This window comes from Antennarius striatus, chromosome 10 (assembly GCF_040054535.1).
Source record: "Antennarius striatus isolate MH-2024 chromosome 10, ASM4005453v1, whole genome shotgun sequence".
Classification (NCBI taxonomy): Eukaryota; Metazoa; Chordata; class Actinopteri; order Lophiiformes; family Antennariidae; genus Antennarius; species Antennarius striatus.
Genome location: NC_090785.1, coordinates 10,613,426 through 10,632,500, shown reverse-complemented (window position 1 = coordinate 10,632,500; position 19,075 = coordinate 10,613,426). Strand labels below are relative to the sequence as shown.

Genomic DNA, 19,075 nt, shown 5'->3' with positions numbered 1-19,075 from the left:
GAAATGTAGTTTTGCTCAAAGCACACTTTTGACCTATTTGTTATTAGACACTGAGCTTTTATGCTTTCGCGGGCCACATAACATGATCTGGTGAGCCTCATTTGGCCCCCAGGCCTTGAGTTTGACACATGTGCTGTAGTGCATTCTCACACCTTTATTGCACAATGCTAGTGGTAGTTGGATTTTAAAGAAAAAGAACAAAAAAGCAAACAAATTGCCGGAGTCTACGTTGTTGGTTTAGTATCTTCTACATAACAGCGCCTATTTGACAATTCAACCACCCGCTATCACTTCGGTACCTCAACTTGCATTTATTTAAATGACATCAAATTCCTTCCTCTCTATTCATTTCATTCTTCCTTTCTCTCTGTGCTTCTCGTCCTTTGGATCATTCCTCATTAGTGTTATCCAGACAAATAGAGCTGAAAGCCATACCTTCACTTCAAAGACTCTGCAGGCTGCCAGACACTTAGCAGCAATTAAAAAGCCCTCAACCGAATAGTGCTGATGTATTTGTTCTCTGTGTTTCTGCGCATTTAAGTTATTTAGTTCAGGAATGAAAAGAGTTTTGTTTCAACAGACTCACATCCAGCAACACAGATTAAACAAAATCAATTAGACTGTAATTGGTAAAGGTGTCCTTCGTCATCCAACGGTGGTAAAAAGACAAAGACAGAAAAAGGAGAAGACAGCTTTGGAGGAACAGTTCAGTCAGTGATGACTTTCTGCTGATTAGTTGGTCTCAGCTTAGACCATCTAGTGTGAATTTTATTTACAACTGTTTATCTTTTGATATGACTTGTAGGTCAAGTGCAAACTGATATTGCTGCTGCTTATTCCCTGGCACTATGGTGATAGATTTTTAAGAGACAGCGTAAAGTCTACATTTCCCACTGATATTTTAGTATGCAGTCACTAAGGAAAGTTACAAATCAGTGGAATTGATATTTACATGTGCTGGATAGAAAACGTCAAGCTGTTAAACGTAATGAAATTAAAGAAATAGAAAAGAAGTGCAAAGGGACGCCGGTTCCTGGCATCTTGGCTCATTAGAAGCTGTGACTGACAGCTTTTCATACTATATGCTAAAGCAAGTACTGTACTGAAGTGTCCCTGAGCGCAAGCATAAACATCTAAAAATGAATCTAACAAGTCTGCTATCAGCATATTCAAATGTGGTTTCAGCAATTACTGTTCAGTTTTATATGTCTCCACAACTGTACTGTCTAGTTATCCAAGTTATTTTTAATTAATGATAAAAAAGATGTGTCTCACCACTTTGTCCCAGCTGAGGACCTCCAGGATGTTGTTCAGCAACTCCAGACTATTTCTTCTCTCATCGTGCGGACCATCAGCCATGGTTGCCAGTGCCCTGCTAAGCTCCCGCAGCATCATGGGTAACAACACATCACGGCACTCTGAGAAGAGGCAAAACCACATATTATATATGGCATATGCAGTTTAGATTAATATTCAAAACTAAAAACAAAAATTAACTGTTATCAGTAAGAAGAAGTGCATGTATGCGCTTGCAATAGTGACAGGTAGTGTTTTATTTTAATAAGGAGTCTAGGAAGGTTAGACACAGTCACATGAAACATCAAGGTTCAGTTTGAAGACTCTTCAGAACCCACACCAGGGCATTAATTGGTGCAGTACCTGTGAAGCCAAGAGTGATGATGTCTCTGCACCTGGAAGAGCAGATTCATCCCTAACCCTTGACAGCACGATGCGGTTATATCCATCAAGTGTTTGTTTACACTTAAGTGTGTGTCTGCATCGCTGTCAGCCACAACGTCAACAAACACATTGATCACCGGGGATGTTTTCTCTTGTCCATCGCTCTGAATGATCCTAGTCTTGGATAAATTAATGAGTTAATTTGGTGACACATGTGGTGCATCAGCAGTGACTTCATCCACATTAGACGATCAAAGTAATATAATTTTTGTTGAAATACATAATGTTCATTTTTTACTCATTTTACTCAAATACTTTTACTCATTTCAGTTTCTTTTAATTCATGGATCATGGATGTTAAATGGATCAAAGTCACTCTCGGAATTAAAGAAAATTTTATTGAACTCATGCATTTTAAAACAAGCAGGAAAACATCCAAGGCTTAACTAAAATGTTTAGTAAAACTTTTTCTTTAAGATGTCCTCCTGAACAATATAATTTTTGACATAAAACAGACTTCTAAAATTGCATCTTGTTACATTGACACTAATGTTACCATTAATGAGTTAATAATGAGGCAATTTGACTAGGTACACTGCAATGATAATTAAAGTTATTGATTTTAGAGGAGACCATCCAATTAAAATTCTCTACCGTTGTCAAGCTGACATCAGGCAGTTCAGGCTGTGGTAATGAAAATGCACTTAGTCAAATATTTAACTCAAGGTCAGACACAAACACTGTAATCCAGGTATAATTTTGAATGAGAAAAAAATTCAATAGAAATATATAATGCACTAAAACACTAAAACTGGTCCTTTCTATCACTCCACCACACACAGACACACAGACACACAGACACACAGACACACACACACACACACACACACACACACACACACACACACACACACACACACACACACACACACACACACACACACACACACACACAATTCGGTTATCCCATCCATCACTGAAGGTACTCATAAGGTAATGCTTATCATTTCTTTATTAACTGCATCAGGCCTGTTATGGCTGCATAGTGAAGCCTCCTCACAACACTTAACTCTGTAACACAAACATGCAAGGAGGAAACAGGAGTCACTGAATGGATCTAGTGACTCAGGGACGGAGAGACGAGACTGAGTATGAGATGCTGGACAGGTGGAGGGAATCCAGAGGAAAGAGAGGGAGATCTGGATATCTCACTGAATGAGATTTGATGACATACAAAAGAAATATGTCTATTGAACATAATCAATAATGTACAACTTCAAATAAAGATGACTTTTTGTCACACAGAAATGCAATAAAAGAGAGTTACATTGGTCTGTGTCCTTAAAAGGAGAAAGGAGGGTGTTTTTATTTCTGCCAGCTTTGTTTTTGAGTAGAAACTCTGCTAAATCTGTTTAATCCATCAGGGTACAAACTCATCATCCTCTGTCCTTTCACAAAGACAACAATGTGTGCTTCAGAGCAGCATTGATGTGCGTGAACTTGAAAATTAATCCATCCACCTTCCGTTTCACTGGATGCACCATTAAAACTGTGGAGAATTTAATTCCTCAATGGAATGACCTCAAAGCCACCTGATTGTTGATTTCCATTGATTTTAGACACTGGAAAGCCATATATTCACAGAATGGAAAGTGAAACAGAATTCAGATGGGGAAATATTCCTGAAATATTCCATCTCCTTTTTTACCTTTTCTTCATTTATAATGTCAGGCTTGATGAAAGAATAACCAGCATGGCAGGTTTGAAGGAGTATGTCTGACCTTACATAGACATACTCCTATCCTGCAGACCATTTGCTCTCTAAGGTGCAAGATGTCACCTTAGAGAGCAAATGGTCTGCAGCTTAGAAACACGTGCAGCATAAAAACAAGAAAATTCAAGAAAAAAAAACATCCAGCAATTTCACAAAGCAGCGAGTATGTACGAAACAAACAAATGCAGGAAATGTTTTTTGATGAAATTTTTGCAATACACAGTCTGGTGTCTGGACATGATGGTACTACAGGGCATGATTCCTGTAATGTCCTACTGCAGGGGTCACTTTATGGGCATGTGCAGCACAGAGCAGCATAACGTCACTGAAAGACATATAATAGAGAAACAGCCTTGTTGGACAAAAACCATATCAAGCAGGAAAGGAAAACTTGTTTTTTCCTTTTTCATTTTGTTTCATTTCCAAAAAAAGAAAAGTTTTCAGCAAGAGTCAGTGACAAAACTAACTTTATGTATTGAAGTATTGCCACTTTTATTTTCTACAATGAGACACCTGTCTTGACTCTAATCAGCCTCTCTTTGGCTACCGCTGACACACTGACTTGAACAGTAATAGAAAAACAACCAGTCCCATCTTTTCTTAAAATGTTTGTATAACCTGTGTGCTTCTGGGAGATTTTACTTACAGAGTAAAACACCTTTCAATTCAATCATTGGTTTTCTCGTCTTAAAATTCTGACAACTTAATGAAGACCATGAACACTCTAATTCCTTATTCATCTCCAGCATCTTACTCTTAGATTTGTGAGGGAGTCTATTGCCTTTTGGTTTTCAGTTCGGCCTCCCTTCAAAAGGTCTCGGACACTCTTCAACATCGACATGAAAAACGAATTACGGGGTGATGTGGCTATACTCCTGATAGTCATTCGTTACTGATGCAGAACGGAATGTGAATACCTCCTTCATCCTGAATGGTAGAAACGTCTTTGAACTGAGCCACAGTCCGTCGGGCTTTCAGTGTTGTTAGAACATGAACTACACTGGTGTGTGACTACTGTACCTGCCATGTAATCCTTAAAGTGAGCGATTAAAATGATTGCGATCTCAAACACCTCTAGAATGCTTCGATGTCATTATGAAAATGTTATTTTTGTACCACCAGAGGAACAGCTCTTTAACAGAACATACCAGGAGCCACTGACGGTAATCTTATTTATTTCAGGACTGAGCCAAAATAAACTTTTAGAGTGACATCATCTTGACTCAGCTGTTTTGGTGTCTGTACAAATTTACTCCTAAAGGAGCTTTCGTAGTTTCTTTGAAAGGCATTTGACAAAAGTGAATTCCCTTGGAACGACTGCATAATGTGTGCGGTCTAGAAATACAAATGCAAAAAGGTTAAAGCTGGCTTCTTCATACAACCTCCAGCCACTGCCTCGCTCTGATGACGCTCTTTCTCTCTGGTACATTTTCTTTCTCAATCACCTATCTGAAATTTGTTATGAATTAATTGATCCACACTGCACACTACTCAGTTAGTACAGAACACTTCTATTTGGGATGTGCGCTCTTGGTCCGCTATACTATTAAAGGTTCTGTGACAGAACTTTTTGCATGTACTGTAAATCCTTTGCAAGTACTGCCAGCATCCTAGCACAACCTCGGCCTTAATCCTATCATCTTAGACCATTTTTGCAGTGGTTTCTTTGGCGGAGCTCGCTAGCAGCTGCTTTGTAACGGGTCTAAAAAGAGGCGCTGCCTGCGTGGCTCAAATAAAGAAAGGCGGATGTTCTGGCAGCAGAGATCAAGAGTTGAAAAAGACACACCACAGAAAATGATGGAAGACATTAGAATTTATTGAAAATGATTTTTGATATTACGGACAAAAAACAGGTAGAAAATTTGCATGGTCCTTTCATGGAAGATGTGCATTTTGTCCAACAAACACACACAAACAAATATGAGTGACATCAGCATTGCTGGAAATATCAGCAGTACCACTTTCCCCTGAAGAGTAGTGCTTCCATGTCCCACTTGCCTGCGTGATTTACAGTGAGCGCATGTTACGTGATTTACCCACAGCGCAAAAATGCTGTAAATCAATTTGGCCACGCTGTGGAACAGAGCTCTGCCACTGGGCACTGACTGGAAAGTGAAAGTCAAGGTCTTGGTAGGAATTTTAACTTTCTTCATCATCTAGCTTTCATCACGTGGCGAAGCACATGCTTGTTTGAAGAGGAGAAATACACAAACACCAACAACATATTCAAAGCACACATCAGTTTCATGTGGAAAAATCATATTTGTTCAAGCTGTAATGTCCCTTTAATTTTTAATACAAATCCGTGTCTCAATGCCGGAGTCTGAATTGTCCTCTTTCCACTTGACATATTGCTTCACTGCTATGTAACTGAAGATATGGAATCTCTTTGTGCTTCTGTGAGAGTGCAGTTATGTGTTTGGTTTGCCAAGTTGCCCAGAGCAGACAGCAAACGCCGCTGGCAGTACACCACACAGAGAGCAGCTTTGATGGCTCAGCAGTGAGCTCATCCTTTCTCTGCTCCATTTTTTCAGTTGAAAACCAAACACAATAAACCACACCGCATGATGAGACGTGATCTCATTTGCTAAGAGGCATGTAAATCAGAGGTGTCTGCCGTTTTCATCTCTCTCTTTCTCTCACTCTCTCTCCTTCCTTCAGTCGCACCGCCTTGCTCTCTGGAAGAAGAAATGATGGAAAAGATGATAATGCGGAGGTTTGGTGGTGCAATGACAAGTAAATCCTCAAAGCTGAAGGAGGGTAGAACCATGCTAACAGTCCTCCCACTTGGTGATGACTTAATGTCTCTCTCAGCAGGGTTTCATCATTCTGTGTCACCGTAGGTGTCCCCTCTCCTCCGTTCTCCCTTCATCCCATATTTGTCTTCCTCCCTCTTCGCTCACTTCTTCATCTTAATGCCCCATTAAAAGTAAAATGCAGTACATTTCCTCTGGACATATTTAGGATGAGCATGTCCACACTTCGCTCTCTCTTTAATTGCTGTTCAGTTCAATGTCATGGCAAAATATATTACACACATGCAATTTGTGATAGTATGGGGCTGTCACAAAAAGGTTTATGAGTGTAATATTTTTCACAGAAATACACAAAAATGTCCTGCCAGTGTGAGTGAGTGCTCTCCTAAAACTGTAGGGCCAGTAAGTTATCAGGATAGAATGATGATGAGTTACATTGGTTTTCGTGCCTCATCATGAATCTGAGGGATTGCTGGGATGTAAATAAGACAAAGACTAAATGTTTTCATCAAACCTAAGAAAACACGATATCAGAAGAGATGTGACTCTTCAATAAAGTTGCTCATCTTCATCTTTTCTACCACGAATACATACACCAACATAGACCAGCTGATAGCAAAAAAATCATGATCATCTTAGGTGTATTAAACCATGCAAGAATGAATATTAATCCTTTGTTAAGACAACATTGGACATGCAAGAATAAAAAGACAGAAGATAATGTCTTAAGTTTTTACATAATCCCTAAATTTTTGCCTCATTTTCTTTCTTTCCTCCAATCACTGTGTGAGTCACCCCCTGATTAACACCCCTAATCCTCTGCTCTGTATTCGATAGGACCATTTAATAGACCAATTAGGTGTGTTGGAAGCATGAGGTGCAACAGCGATTTTGTTGTCCGGTGACTGATGTGTCCTCTAAGAGCAGCGTAATGCATCGTGAAGCTACCAGCTTTGGTTTAGTCTGTGTCTCATTTGTCTTTCGAAATTCTTACTATTTGCTCAAATTAAATAACAAAATGAGAAAATCTGTGATACAAAATCAATTTATAATCTTTAATCACATAGTTGTTTAATTATGTATAATTCACTAAAGTGTTTGCTGAATATCACTAATCATAATATCCTAAATGCAACCCACTTCTTCCGCTATCATTCATCTGAACTGAGATCATCAAGCTCTAAAACTAGCAGGACATTGAAAATAAGGGAAGGCGTGTTGAAGCACTGACACCATACGACCCTCTACTGTCCTTATCTGCATTCAGCTTTCATCAAGATCAACCCTCAGAAAGGAGCATGGATCAGAATATAAAAACAAAAGGATGCTTTGAGACACAGCCATGTACCAAAATGATTAAACGTCGCTCGCTTTGCTCCATTAGTCTCATCCATTGCTCTTTTCTTCAACAGTTTCATCACCAACCAATCAAACTCAAACTGCAGTCTCTGCAGACTCCAAAAGAATGAAGGCCACAACTTCTCTCTCTGTCTCATTTACTGACGTGAACTATCAACCCTCAGCTTCATTGTAGGCACAGATAGTTTGGGTCAGGCTGTACAACAGTGAAAACTAATTTGTGACAGATGGCTCCTCTGCTGTCAAACATTCAAAACATTTATTAACAGCCCCTCCACACAAACACACACACACACACACACACACACACACACACACACACACACACACACACACACACACACACACACACACACACACACACACACACACACACACACACACACACACACACTAGATGTTTATGAGAAACGACTGTAGGACACGGCATCAACCTTAATATGATATAACCAAATGTCAGAGGCAAAGAAGTGCACCTCACAGATATAGTTCATAAAGAGCAGAGAAGTGCACTGAAACAGCCAGCGGGACGACAGCAGATTGATGACATTTTTTGTGTTTTACTAATTGCATGCCTGCTCTGAAATATGTCTGTAACTGAGAATACAGCATATGGGCACACAGGAGTTTATTGGACCACAACGCGACCTGTTACACAAGCATTCACACTAACTGAGCAGCAGTAAAGCTGACAGCTTTGAAATTACAGCTGAACCAGGTGCTGTGAAAAAAACCAAGAGAAATGTATAACAATAAATGCGGTACCCAAAATGGATTGTGCAAACTCTCAGTATAACAATCACACTTTTTTTCTTACCATCTTCCCACTATTATGAACACAGGCTGTGCTCAGAAGATGCTAACTTAGCTTCAGTTTAGACCATAAAGTTCAGAGAAATTAATTGATTATTTGTTTAGTAGGTAAAACTGTTACAATCCAAAACTTTTAGGAGTCAACCGTACCGTAATTAACACAAAGCCATCATTATAGTTTTAGCTCAAAGTGACCTGTCAGTAATGCTGATTGATAGAGAACGTTGGGATAACTGAAATCACTCAACACTGATTAAATTCCAGTATGGTAATTGTACAGTGCATCACTCTTCATATTCATCAAGCACTGACAGGTAAGTATTCACAGGAGGGAGAATAAAGGTATGGATGCCAACCATAGTACTCCATAATGTGATCCTTTTTTGATTTTCTTTATGATGGGTCACCCATCATAAATAAAATGATGGGTTTTTTTCTTTATAGTGTTAAACATGGAGTAGATGATGAGTGGCATAGAAATAGGGGGAAATGCCACTCTGGCTGAGAAAATACAGAGGGTTGGTGGATGGAGTCAGGAACTCCGGCCAGCTTTTGGAAATGAGTATGCAAACAAAATAACAGACTCGCCCTTCTGCTCTTCGCGCTCCCTGATCTCTCATTCACTTCCCCTTTATCAGCATTGATGCTCTCAATCTGTTACAGCAATTGCCTGATGGTGTTATAATTTGCCTAAATTAAGTCATAATGCGCCTTGTCAATTTAATTTTGTCTCAAAACCAGATTAACCCATATAGCGGGAAAATAACACACCCACATGCAGGATAGCGTGTGTGGTCATCTGTATAAGGGCACATTGTGTGGCTTTGTGTGTATACAGTGTGTCTTTGCCAAGATCCTTAATCCCAAGAGCATATGGTGAGGTGGTGTGTGGTACAACAGAACTGGGGTGAGGGACATGTGAAATTATACCAATTTGTTCATAAGTGAGAAATGATCTCACTAGGAATCTCAACATTACCACCTTAAAGCACATAATTAATCTGGAAAATTGATTCTGTCTATAAAAGTAAAGCAGCTTAATTGTATTTTAAACCAAAATTATTCATGAAGAACCAACGTTTTCATTCATCACGGATTGCTGAGTTAGAATAGAATAGAAAGCGCTAATTGTCAATACATGGTTAGCGCAATGACCTGGAGATGGGAAATTGCATGACGCGTGTGTGTGTGTGTGTTTGAATTATTTTTAAATGTTATTTAATCTTGCCTAATGATTGTTTCACTATTGATTTGACTGATATTGGCTCTAGCGTTTCCTTTACCGTTGCTTAAGAAGACGGTCTAGTCTCCCAGTCTGGAGCTGAATGGTCAAGTTCTGGAGCTGATAGCAACCCACTGCCACGGACGATTGCTGTTACCCTATAAGACGGACGCTGCCTCCTGCGTTGCTGAATTCATAGGCAAGATTAGTGACTGACCCAAATCAACAGGCAGAATAATCCTCCCTGGAATAGGTCAGAGAATCAAGGCAGACAACCCTCATCACTCATGATTTCAAAAACACAGGACATGACGTAAGTAGATCCAAAGTGCCTGGGGACTCTGCATGGCAGGGGTGTCCTACTCCCTGAGCCAGGTTTGCACCTGACCACATACCAACAAACTTTTTTCTTTTTTGGAATCAGGACTCCTCCTGATCAGCGCCATGCTTTGGGCACAATTCCCTTTTCCCAGGCCACTCTCATTAGTTTCCACAGAAAACTAAGAACATCTGGAGCATTCTTGTAAAGTCGGTACGGAACTCCATTTGGCCCTGGGGCTGATGAAGCTCTCGCCCGCTTCACTGCGTGTTCCACCTCCCTCCACTTAGGAGGAATAGTGTCCATTTGATGTTCGGGTTCCTCGATTGATGGAATGTCAGATGGAATAGCTATCTGCTCGTGCTTCCTGACATCTGCACACATTCTTTCCAGAAATGTTTTCAGCTCTTGGCTTGATGTTTTCAGGTTTCCTCCCTTCTCTTTGGTGAAGAGTGTTTTCACGAACTTGAAGGGGTCCTTAAAGAAACGGGATCTTGCTCGTTCTTTCTTTTTCCGGGACTTTCGCTGGTTCTCTGCTCGTCTCAAAGTGGTTAGCCGGCTTTTGATGTTTTCCTATATAATGTTGATGACCTGTTTCTCAATGTCAGAAGCCTTCCTCCACTGCTTCTTAAGCTGCTTTCTCTCCCGGATCAGTCGGTCAATCTCCTGTTGTCGTCTGGATTTGCTCTCTAATGCTGGTGCCCTTCTCTGCTTGTTCCTCACTCCATACCGCTCTGCTCCGTATGAGTAGATGACGTCTCCCATCTTGTCAAGCCTTCTTTCGACTGTGCCACTCATGCTTTGCAGGACGCTCGTCAAGTCCCTGTTTATTGTCTCCCATTGTTTCTTCTCCGAGGCTCCAGGCCATTTCACCCGGGGTTTGTTTCCACTGATCTTTTTCTCCATTGCTGGTTTTGGCTGGATGGGCTCCATACATTCCTCTGCCTCCTCCAATGTGCTTGAGTGTCCTTCTTCAGGAGGACTGATGTCCTGCGATCTTTGGTGAACTTCGGTGAGATTCCAGTCGCAAAACTTCATTCGACTGCCTTGATTGGCTTCTCAAGAAGTACATATCAATGTGAGGTTCCTGTCTTCCCTCTTTCAAGCACTTTTTTCCAAGTGCTTTTCTAAGATGGTATTATTTTAAAGAAAAGAAAAAAAGAGAGAAAATACAGGATAGAGCCAGACGGTAAGAACAAGGACAAAAGACAGTTTTATGATCATGCCAGTGATCATGGATGGTCTGTGTTAGCACTGCAGAATTGTTTTATGTCTGCCTTATACTTTGGCTTGGCTGTCACAGATAAAATTATAGGTCACTCTTTAGTTAACTAGGCTGAGATGCTAAATGCTAAAGAGACAGAAATAAACAGTGAGCAGTAGACTGAAGTACATAATGACCTCTTGCAATAAGGACAACAGGAAATATCTTCCAGTTAAATGTGTGTGTGTGTGTGTGTGTGTGTGTGTGTGTGTGTGTGTGTGTGTGTGTGTGTGTGTGTGTGTGTGTGTGTGTGTGTGTGTGTGTGTGTGTGTGTGTGTGTGTGTGTGTGTGTGTGTGTGTGTGTGTGTGTGTGTGTGTCTGTGTGTGGGCAAATACATCTCTAGAGAAACTGTAGGTGCTCATTGTGTGTCTAAATAAACAAAATAAATAATGAAAAAAATATTTTGAAAAGTAGCAGAAACAGTGATCTCTAAGATTATTCATTCATAACAAAGTAAATCATCTCCTGCCACTCATATTCGCACACACACACACACACACACACACACACACACACACACACACACACACACACACACACACACACACACACACACACACACACAGAGACAGAGAGAGAGAGAATGCCCATCCATCATATAAACTCTCCCATAGAGACTGTGGCTTGACATTTTTCCCTGGAGCTTGGCAGGCGTGCTCAGACAGACAGACAGACAGACAGACAGACAGACAGACAGACAGACAGACAGACAGACAGACAGGCAGGCCTGGACTATTAAATATATATTGCAGTGCAGTGACACCTGTGTAATTAGTTATTATAGATGTAGTTTTGGTATGCAGCACATTTTACTGTCCTGGTGGAATGACAGTAACATACAATATACAAACCCTCTGATTAGCATTCCAATGCTAAAATGTATCTCAATTAGACGGAGTGTCAGGCTCACCAGATCAAGAATGAATGGGCCAATGAATAAACGAAGAAATAAATACATAATATTGGATGCACCATGCCAGAGATTAGAGAGGAACAGGAGGGTGTTGCTGACCAAAAACAAGTGGTTTTAGCTGATACAGTGTCTGAGCAGGTCCTAAACTTTAATTGGTTTCTGGCTGTCTATTTGTAAAACAAGCTAAATCTTCGACACTATTTATTTAACACAGCTCAGGCTATTTTGTTCTCTCTTCTCTGCTCATCTCAAATCCCTTGTCTGTTCTTTTTCAGCTAACCTTTTTCTCTTTCTCTCTCCCCTGGCCAGACCATACCATACCATCATGTCATCCACAGATCTTAATTTGTTTCTGTCCTCCTCCTGCCTCCTTCCCTTGTGAAATAACTCCTATTTTTCCTTCCTCCTACCTTCTTCTCTGCAATCCTCCCCTCCTCCCTGGTGTTTCAGCAACTCCATCTGCATGTTAAGAGTTTTGCTCCACAATAACAAAATAGTCAAAGGAGCACAAAATCATGAAACAAAAAAAATCAAAAACTCTTCAAGCACTACAAAACTGCTCAAAGTCTTACTTCAAAAATAATTAACAAAGATATTTGTTTTTCACGTATTGACTGATATTTCAGAGGTCTTTGTTTACCAACACTGATTTATTTCATTTTTGCACGCCCCATGTATTTTTTTTTTCACTTAATCCTGCTCTCTACCTGTCAACCCCATTGCTCGTTTCACTGCTACATTTATCACCCTGTTCTCTCTCCTCTTCTCTTTACTGGTGGCAGAGTGTGACTCTGAGAGAGTCGATAGCTGGTCCAAGGGGCCACGCCTGTCGTCTCAGCCCCAGGGGAATCAATCATCTGAACTCCGATCAATAATAGAGAGCCGTATTCTAGACTGGCCACTGACTTGGCTGGCAGGATCTGACTAATGAGGAAACTCACTGCTACACTGGGCAAAGACAACAGTCAAGGCATTACACAGCCGATTCTGCATGCACTGCACAAATACAAATACTCTCATACCAAGATATGGTGTCACCAGATACTAAAACAAATACAGTAATCCCTCACAAATTTGCGCATCAACGCTTGCGACTTCATCTCACAGCAGATTTTTGGTAGGCAGTCACGTGATACCATACGCAAATTCTATTGGCTGACGGCAACAGGAAGTGCACTCGGTTCCATGAGTCTCGGACTTACGTGAGACAGAAAAGTTTATGGACCATCCACATACTGATATTAAACCACCTTCTATCTGTATTATCTTTTCCCACACTCTTATCAACTATTTGAAGCACTTTCGTGTATCACGTAAGTCCGAGACTCACGGAATGTAGCTCACTTCCTGTTGCCGTCAGCCATTAGAATGCGTGTACTGTATCACGTGACTGCCTACCAAAAATCTGCGATGAGATGAGGTCGTGAGCATTGATGCACGAATGTGCGAGGGCGCACTGTATGTCTATGTTGTGACTGTTCCTGTCTATCATAGCCCAGCATGTATCCCATCTCTCTCTAACTCAGACCTCTTTCTCAACACAATCATTGATCGTTTACTTGCAATTGATTGCGCTTGCAGAGGAGATTATAGGTCTCCTTTCTGACTCTGTATTATACAAGAGCACAACAGTAGCACACTCTTTCCATCATCATTCCTTTCTATATAGTGGAAACCACTACTTATCATCCCACTTCAACGATATTAGACAGATCCACAACAGGTAGGGGGTGGGCTGATTAGTGCAAATCATGTAATCATTTGATGTGTAGAGCAATTTAAAGTTAAAAAAAAAAAACCTCGTGTCCATGTCAACGTGCCAAAAGAAATAGGACTGCAGCATTGTAGAAAAAGATCAGGCATCATCACGGATTCTCCTTCAGTTGATGATAGATATCACCGGTAGCATTAATATGAATAACAATTCTGTTATTCTGTATTCGCCAACAACACCAGCTTAGGTTTCAACAGCAAGCTCATTTTCTGTTTAAAAAATAAAATGTTAAATCCACAAGGGTAAAAAAAAACAAATCTCTGTTTGGGTCAAAGTTATTTTATCCTAATCACTTTAGTAATCACTATTTAGGATGAAAATAATTAATCTCATTAATGTGATTTATTATTAATTTTCTATTCAGAGAGGGGGTAGATTAATGGCTGCCATCCTTGCTGATCATAATTGGATAATATTTGAATGTGGTCCATTGGGGTTAATATAGCAGTCGTGAAATTACATATTACAGTATCAGCATCATTTAGTTTATCTAAATTAAGAATTGCTCCAATGAAAAGAAACTCAAATATCAATGTATTTTATATGTTATCCAATATCTTTTTAAAATCTATTAATACTAATAGGGTGACTATCATGATTAAAGTTTGATGAGATTTCATTCGTTGATATTAGGCTGATTTGAGTGCATGTTTGATGTTTGATTTACATATTGAAGTGAATTACTGTATATTAAATTTACATGCAGAGACACTTTTTTTATTTAGTTGATGCTTTTATTCAGAGTACCTTAATGGATCATCCTACAAGGAATGGAACATTACCCTCACAGTATTAACACCACACTTTTATCCATCGTGCTACGTCAAGATAAAACCTTTAAAGCAAAGCCATTCCCTTAGTGGTTGTAAAGTACAGTGGGAACAGCTGTCAACCCGCTGCTGTTACTGGGTGGGAATTACTCACTGTATAATAGACCTTTTAATGTGATCTCAACCTTAAAGCAGGAAGCAGCTAATGTTATGTACTATTTCGTACAGGATAGTTGGGCAGTTGTTTGGCATCATGCTCATTTATGATTAGTTTTCCATGGATTTCTAAGTATGCTAGTCTCTCAGGACTAGGAAAATAGTACAAACCTTGTCTCTGGAAGAGTCGACTGCTGACAATTTCAGTCATGGAGGTCACTTTCTGTTTCTGCAGATTCTCAGGGGGGATGGAGGAATAAAAGTCATGAAGTAACTGACTAGGGGAAGAAGAAAAAACAAGTAGAATACATAATAATGAATGTCATAATAAAATGACAAAGAAAAATGAGCACAATGAATTTTCAACAGTCACTTTTTTACAGATGGTTGCATTTGCTTCAAACTGAATATTTCCATTTTATTCCCACCATGTGGTTGAATCAGTATTAAGGATGGAGTCAAAATATGCAAGCTAAAAAGAATAGTTGTGCAGTTCGCACAGGAGCAGAGAAGGGCACGTCACATGAAAACAAATAAGTCAAAGCTTAATTATGCCTTAACGAAGACATAGGTTTGAGTCATCCCATCCTAAATATAATTTTAGAATAATCAAGCAGGCTGGGTACGAGCATGACATGATGCCACTTAGAAAGATTGAATGCTCAGAGCTCAGCAGACCCCCTGTCTGCAGTATTTATCTATGTCATAAGATGTGGCAGCATTTTTTCATCAAGATTTTTATCATGTATTATCTGAATATGCTGGCATGGGAACAAGTTATGGAGCAGAGGCTTGTTACAGACTTATCAGACACACTCATCACCTGAGCAGAATTTGATTGAAACCCTGAATGTCACCATATCCTCACATGGACATGGAAAGGGTACAAAAAGGTAATTTGCAATGCAAATGCAGACCACTTTGTTTATCAAACAACAGTTGAGTTTAAAATGAATACAGAGGAGGAACCAAAGTTTTGGTGATGCACACAGTGACTGTTAGCAGAGTCTGCCAAAGGTAGTTCTGATCAGGAATACAAATATATAACTTTCTTTTAGATGCAGATGATTTTTGTATGCTAATGCATATGAGTGTGTGTAAACAGAGACAATATGTGAATGAATGTGTGGAGGAGAAAGAACGAGAAAGTGAAAGCATGCACTGCTCCTCATCACCTCTCTACCATGTGTGTGTTTGTGTGTATTTGCGTGTATCTGCCTGGTGTTTGGTAGCGCCTCTGTGATGTGCTGACACTGAGCCACCCTTGGAACTTAGGTGTCAGGTGAGGATAATACAAAAACACACACATTGTATTCTAAGTGAGGTAACTTTACTGGCTTTAGACTGCCCAATTTTTTTCTTTGGTAGTTTTCATGTTATCATGGCAATTTACGTATAGCATTCATCATAACATTGATCAAAATCAATCATATCTCCTTCAGCTTTATTTCACCAAATGTAACCACATTTTTTTCTTACACATATTTTAAAGAAACCACCTTGTTTCAATAAGTTTAATGGTGCTTAGCAGTACGTTTTTATTTCATCTTATATTCACAACATACCAGAATTGTTGATCCAAGAACCAGCCTGGTAACTCATAAATTATCTATAAATTAGCAACATCATCATTGTTTATCAGCAAGTCTTTTTAAACAGTTACATTTTTCCTCTCACCACAACGCTCATATTTTTCAATATTGTTTAAATTAAAGAAATCTTACAAATGTAATTATCTGTGTTTTAAATTTCTACTCTCTCAAATTAAGTATTCCTTTTAATTGTTGCAGTTCACCTGCATCCCAAAAAGCATGCAAGGGTTACAGCAATTTCAGGCCATGATAGGAATGACATTGACAATGATGTTTAAAATGTATGTATTGTATGGAAAGTTAAAAGAACATTTTCAATGTTTTCTTCTCTTGAGAAGAAATAGTCCCAGACCAACACAATGGATCTGTGTTTGATTATAGCTCAACTTCAGGACAAATAAAGTGATTGAAATTCCTCTTTTGTTGCCAAAAGTGTAAGATTGTACACTGAGAACATCTCCTGGGCTAAACATTAATGTTGTGCATTAGATTTTGAGTCAAAGAGAGGTTAATCAAGTCATTTTTGTATTGTTTTGGTCTTCAGGATGCTAAGAATACTTCTCAAAGGATTCATTGGGTTTTGCTTGATGGTTTCTCTAAAATTGTCAATTCACTCAAGAGGCAGAGAGGCGGAGTGTGTCAGATTGGTCAGATTTTTATATCCAAAGAGAAGAGAAAGTTTGACCGGAATAAAACGTGGGGTGACTGAAGAACGGGAATCAGTGAATAAACCCCTGGAGAAAATTTTCATCTGAAAGAAGCAGTTTATATCCTGCCACAGTTTCCCTGAGCTAGACCAGCGATAAGTGTCTCTGCATCTTTAAAAAGAAAACATACCTGAGGAGTTTGGCATCAAACACTTTCTCAACATCATGCAACACTGTTGGCAGATACCTCAGAGCAGCAACCTGATGACACACACACACACACACACACACACACACACACACAAATTATAGTCTTGAAAGCTTGTGGAAGAAGGTGACTTTGCCATTATCTTCGCCATCTCTCCTGACAAGTGAGACAACAGTTTGTTTTATTTTTAAAATGATTGTTTTCTGTCTGCCTGGCTCTCTCTGAATCCACATGTTTGTGGTTCTTTCTGGTGGTGGTGGTGGTGGTGGTGAAATGAGAGGAAGACATTAAAAATCAGAGCAATGATTTTGTCAGAATCAGACTGAGAGGCCACGTGTCAGAAGATAGAATCTGAGAAGGAGTCAAAGATGACACAGACTCAGACAGAAAGATTCAGAGAGAAACAGAAATAGATAAGGAGGAAAATGGGTGAAGATGACGACTTCAGATTGTAGAGATTGTAGAGTGCTGGGGGGTGAAGAGCAGGCGATGGTGGAACGTGTGTGATTACCCTGAGCAGTAGAGTGGTTGTGTAGTCTGTTCTCATCAGGTTGTTGATGGATTCGAACAGCCTCCTCAGCGACTCTTCAAACTCAGCTTGTTCCTTCCCTTCATAAAGCCTGGAATTGAGCAGGAGGAAGTTACTGTAATTGAAATTCAGTTTTCAAAAACATAAGGGTGGAAAAGGTGAAGATATGAGGCAAAAATCAGGAAACATCGCCTGATGTTATTGGTAAGGAAGAGGGATAGACAAAGTGGAAACGGATCAAGACAAGGATGAAGTGATACTGAATCAATCTAAATGCATGACCTCAGGGATCTTCATGTACAATACGCTGATGCTTCCTCTTAGATGGAAATATGAGTGTTGCATTTCTGCTGAGACATGTCTTTATGGGAATGGGACATCAAGTGCCCTTAGGCCCCATTCAGAGTGCAGGCAAATCAGATATCCTTCCATATCTCATTTATAGGGATGACTGTTCACACTGTTTTAACATGTGTCCAAATGCGATGGGGCTCTGTTCAGACTGGGCCACATTATCAGCCGATCTGACAGGTTACCGCAGCAACGACGTCGGGGCAGTCATCGTTCAGTGCACGTAAAGTTTGAGGTTATATAACTGCGACGGCGGCACCAACAACAACGATGCCGAACGTGAAGTTTTGTGACCTTAGCGTATTGACGATATCACTGTCTAGTAAAGGTGGAGAAAACAGAAACACACGAGGCATCGTCAATTTCTTCTTCCGTGTTTTACTGCTCTGTATTTTAATGCGACGCTCTTCCTTCTGGTGCCTTGCTCTCACGTCACGAATATGATGTCATGGTCCGCCTTATCTGATCTCAGTGTTGGGAGTTGTTCAGACTGAAGACGCCTCTGTCCCTATCCGACACAAAACTACCTCCCGAATGTGGTTTCAATCCATCCCGCGAAAATCTGATTGGGACTGTTCAGACTACACACGAGATATGCGACATCAATCTGGATATAGGCGAGTAGTCTGAACAAGGCCTTATTTTAATGTAGGTTCTTATATTTCATTTGAACTCATAAGTCAGTACAGTGGTACCTCTACTTACGAATGTCTCTGCTTACAAAAGGTTCTACTTACAAAACGCCTCAACAGGAAAATATTGTCTGTAGTTACGAAAGAAATTTCGAGCTACAAAAGGTAAAAATACAGCATGGGCTGCTATTCGCAGCTCCCAAAGGTTCCTGCATGCAACATTCTTATAGCTGCTCTGCCATTGGCTATTACCTAGCATCCTGGCATCCCATTGGCTAAGAGGGACCTCTGTGTGTAGCTAGATGAGTGTCTATG

General features: G+C 40.0%; 1 protein-coding gene across 1 annotated transcript in view; it reads right to left on the bottom strand.

Annotated features, from left to right (window-relative positions):
- Positions 1-19,075, bottom strand: part of dock2-like (dedicator of cytokinesis protein 2) — a 90,935-nt gene that overhangs the window by 50,713 nt on the left and 21,147 nt on the right. Inside the window, exons 22-25 of the mRNA XM_068324868.1 lie at positions 17,760-17,868; positions 17,231-17,301; positions 14,973-15,079; positions 1,276-1,418 (exon numbers count right to left, since the gene is read on the bottom strand). Coding sequence (XP_068180969.1) covers positions 1,276-1,418; positions 14,973-15,079; positions 17,231-17,301; positions 17,760-17,868 — 430 coding nt within the window. The remainder of the gene's footprint in view (positions 1-1,275; positions 1,419-14,972; positions 15,080-17,230; positions 17,302-17,759; positions 17,869-19,075) is intronic.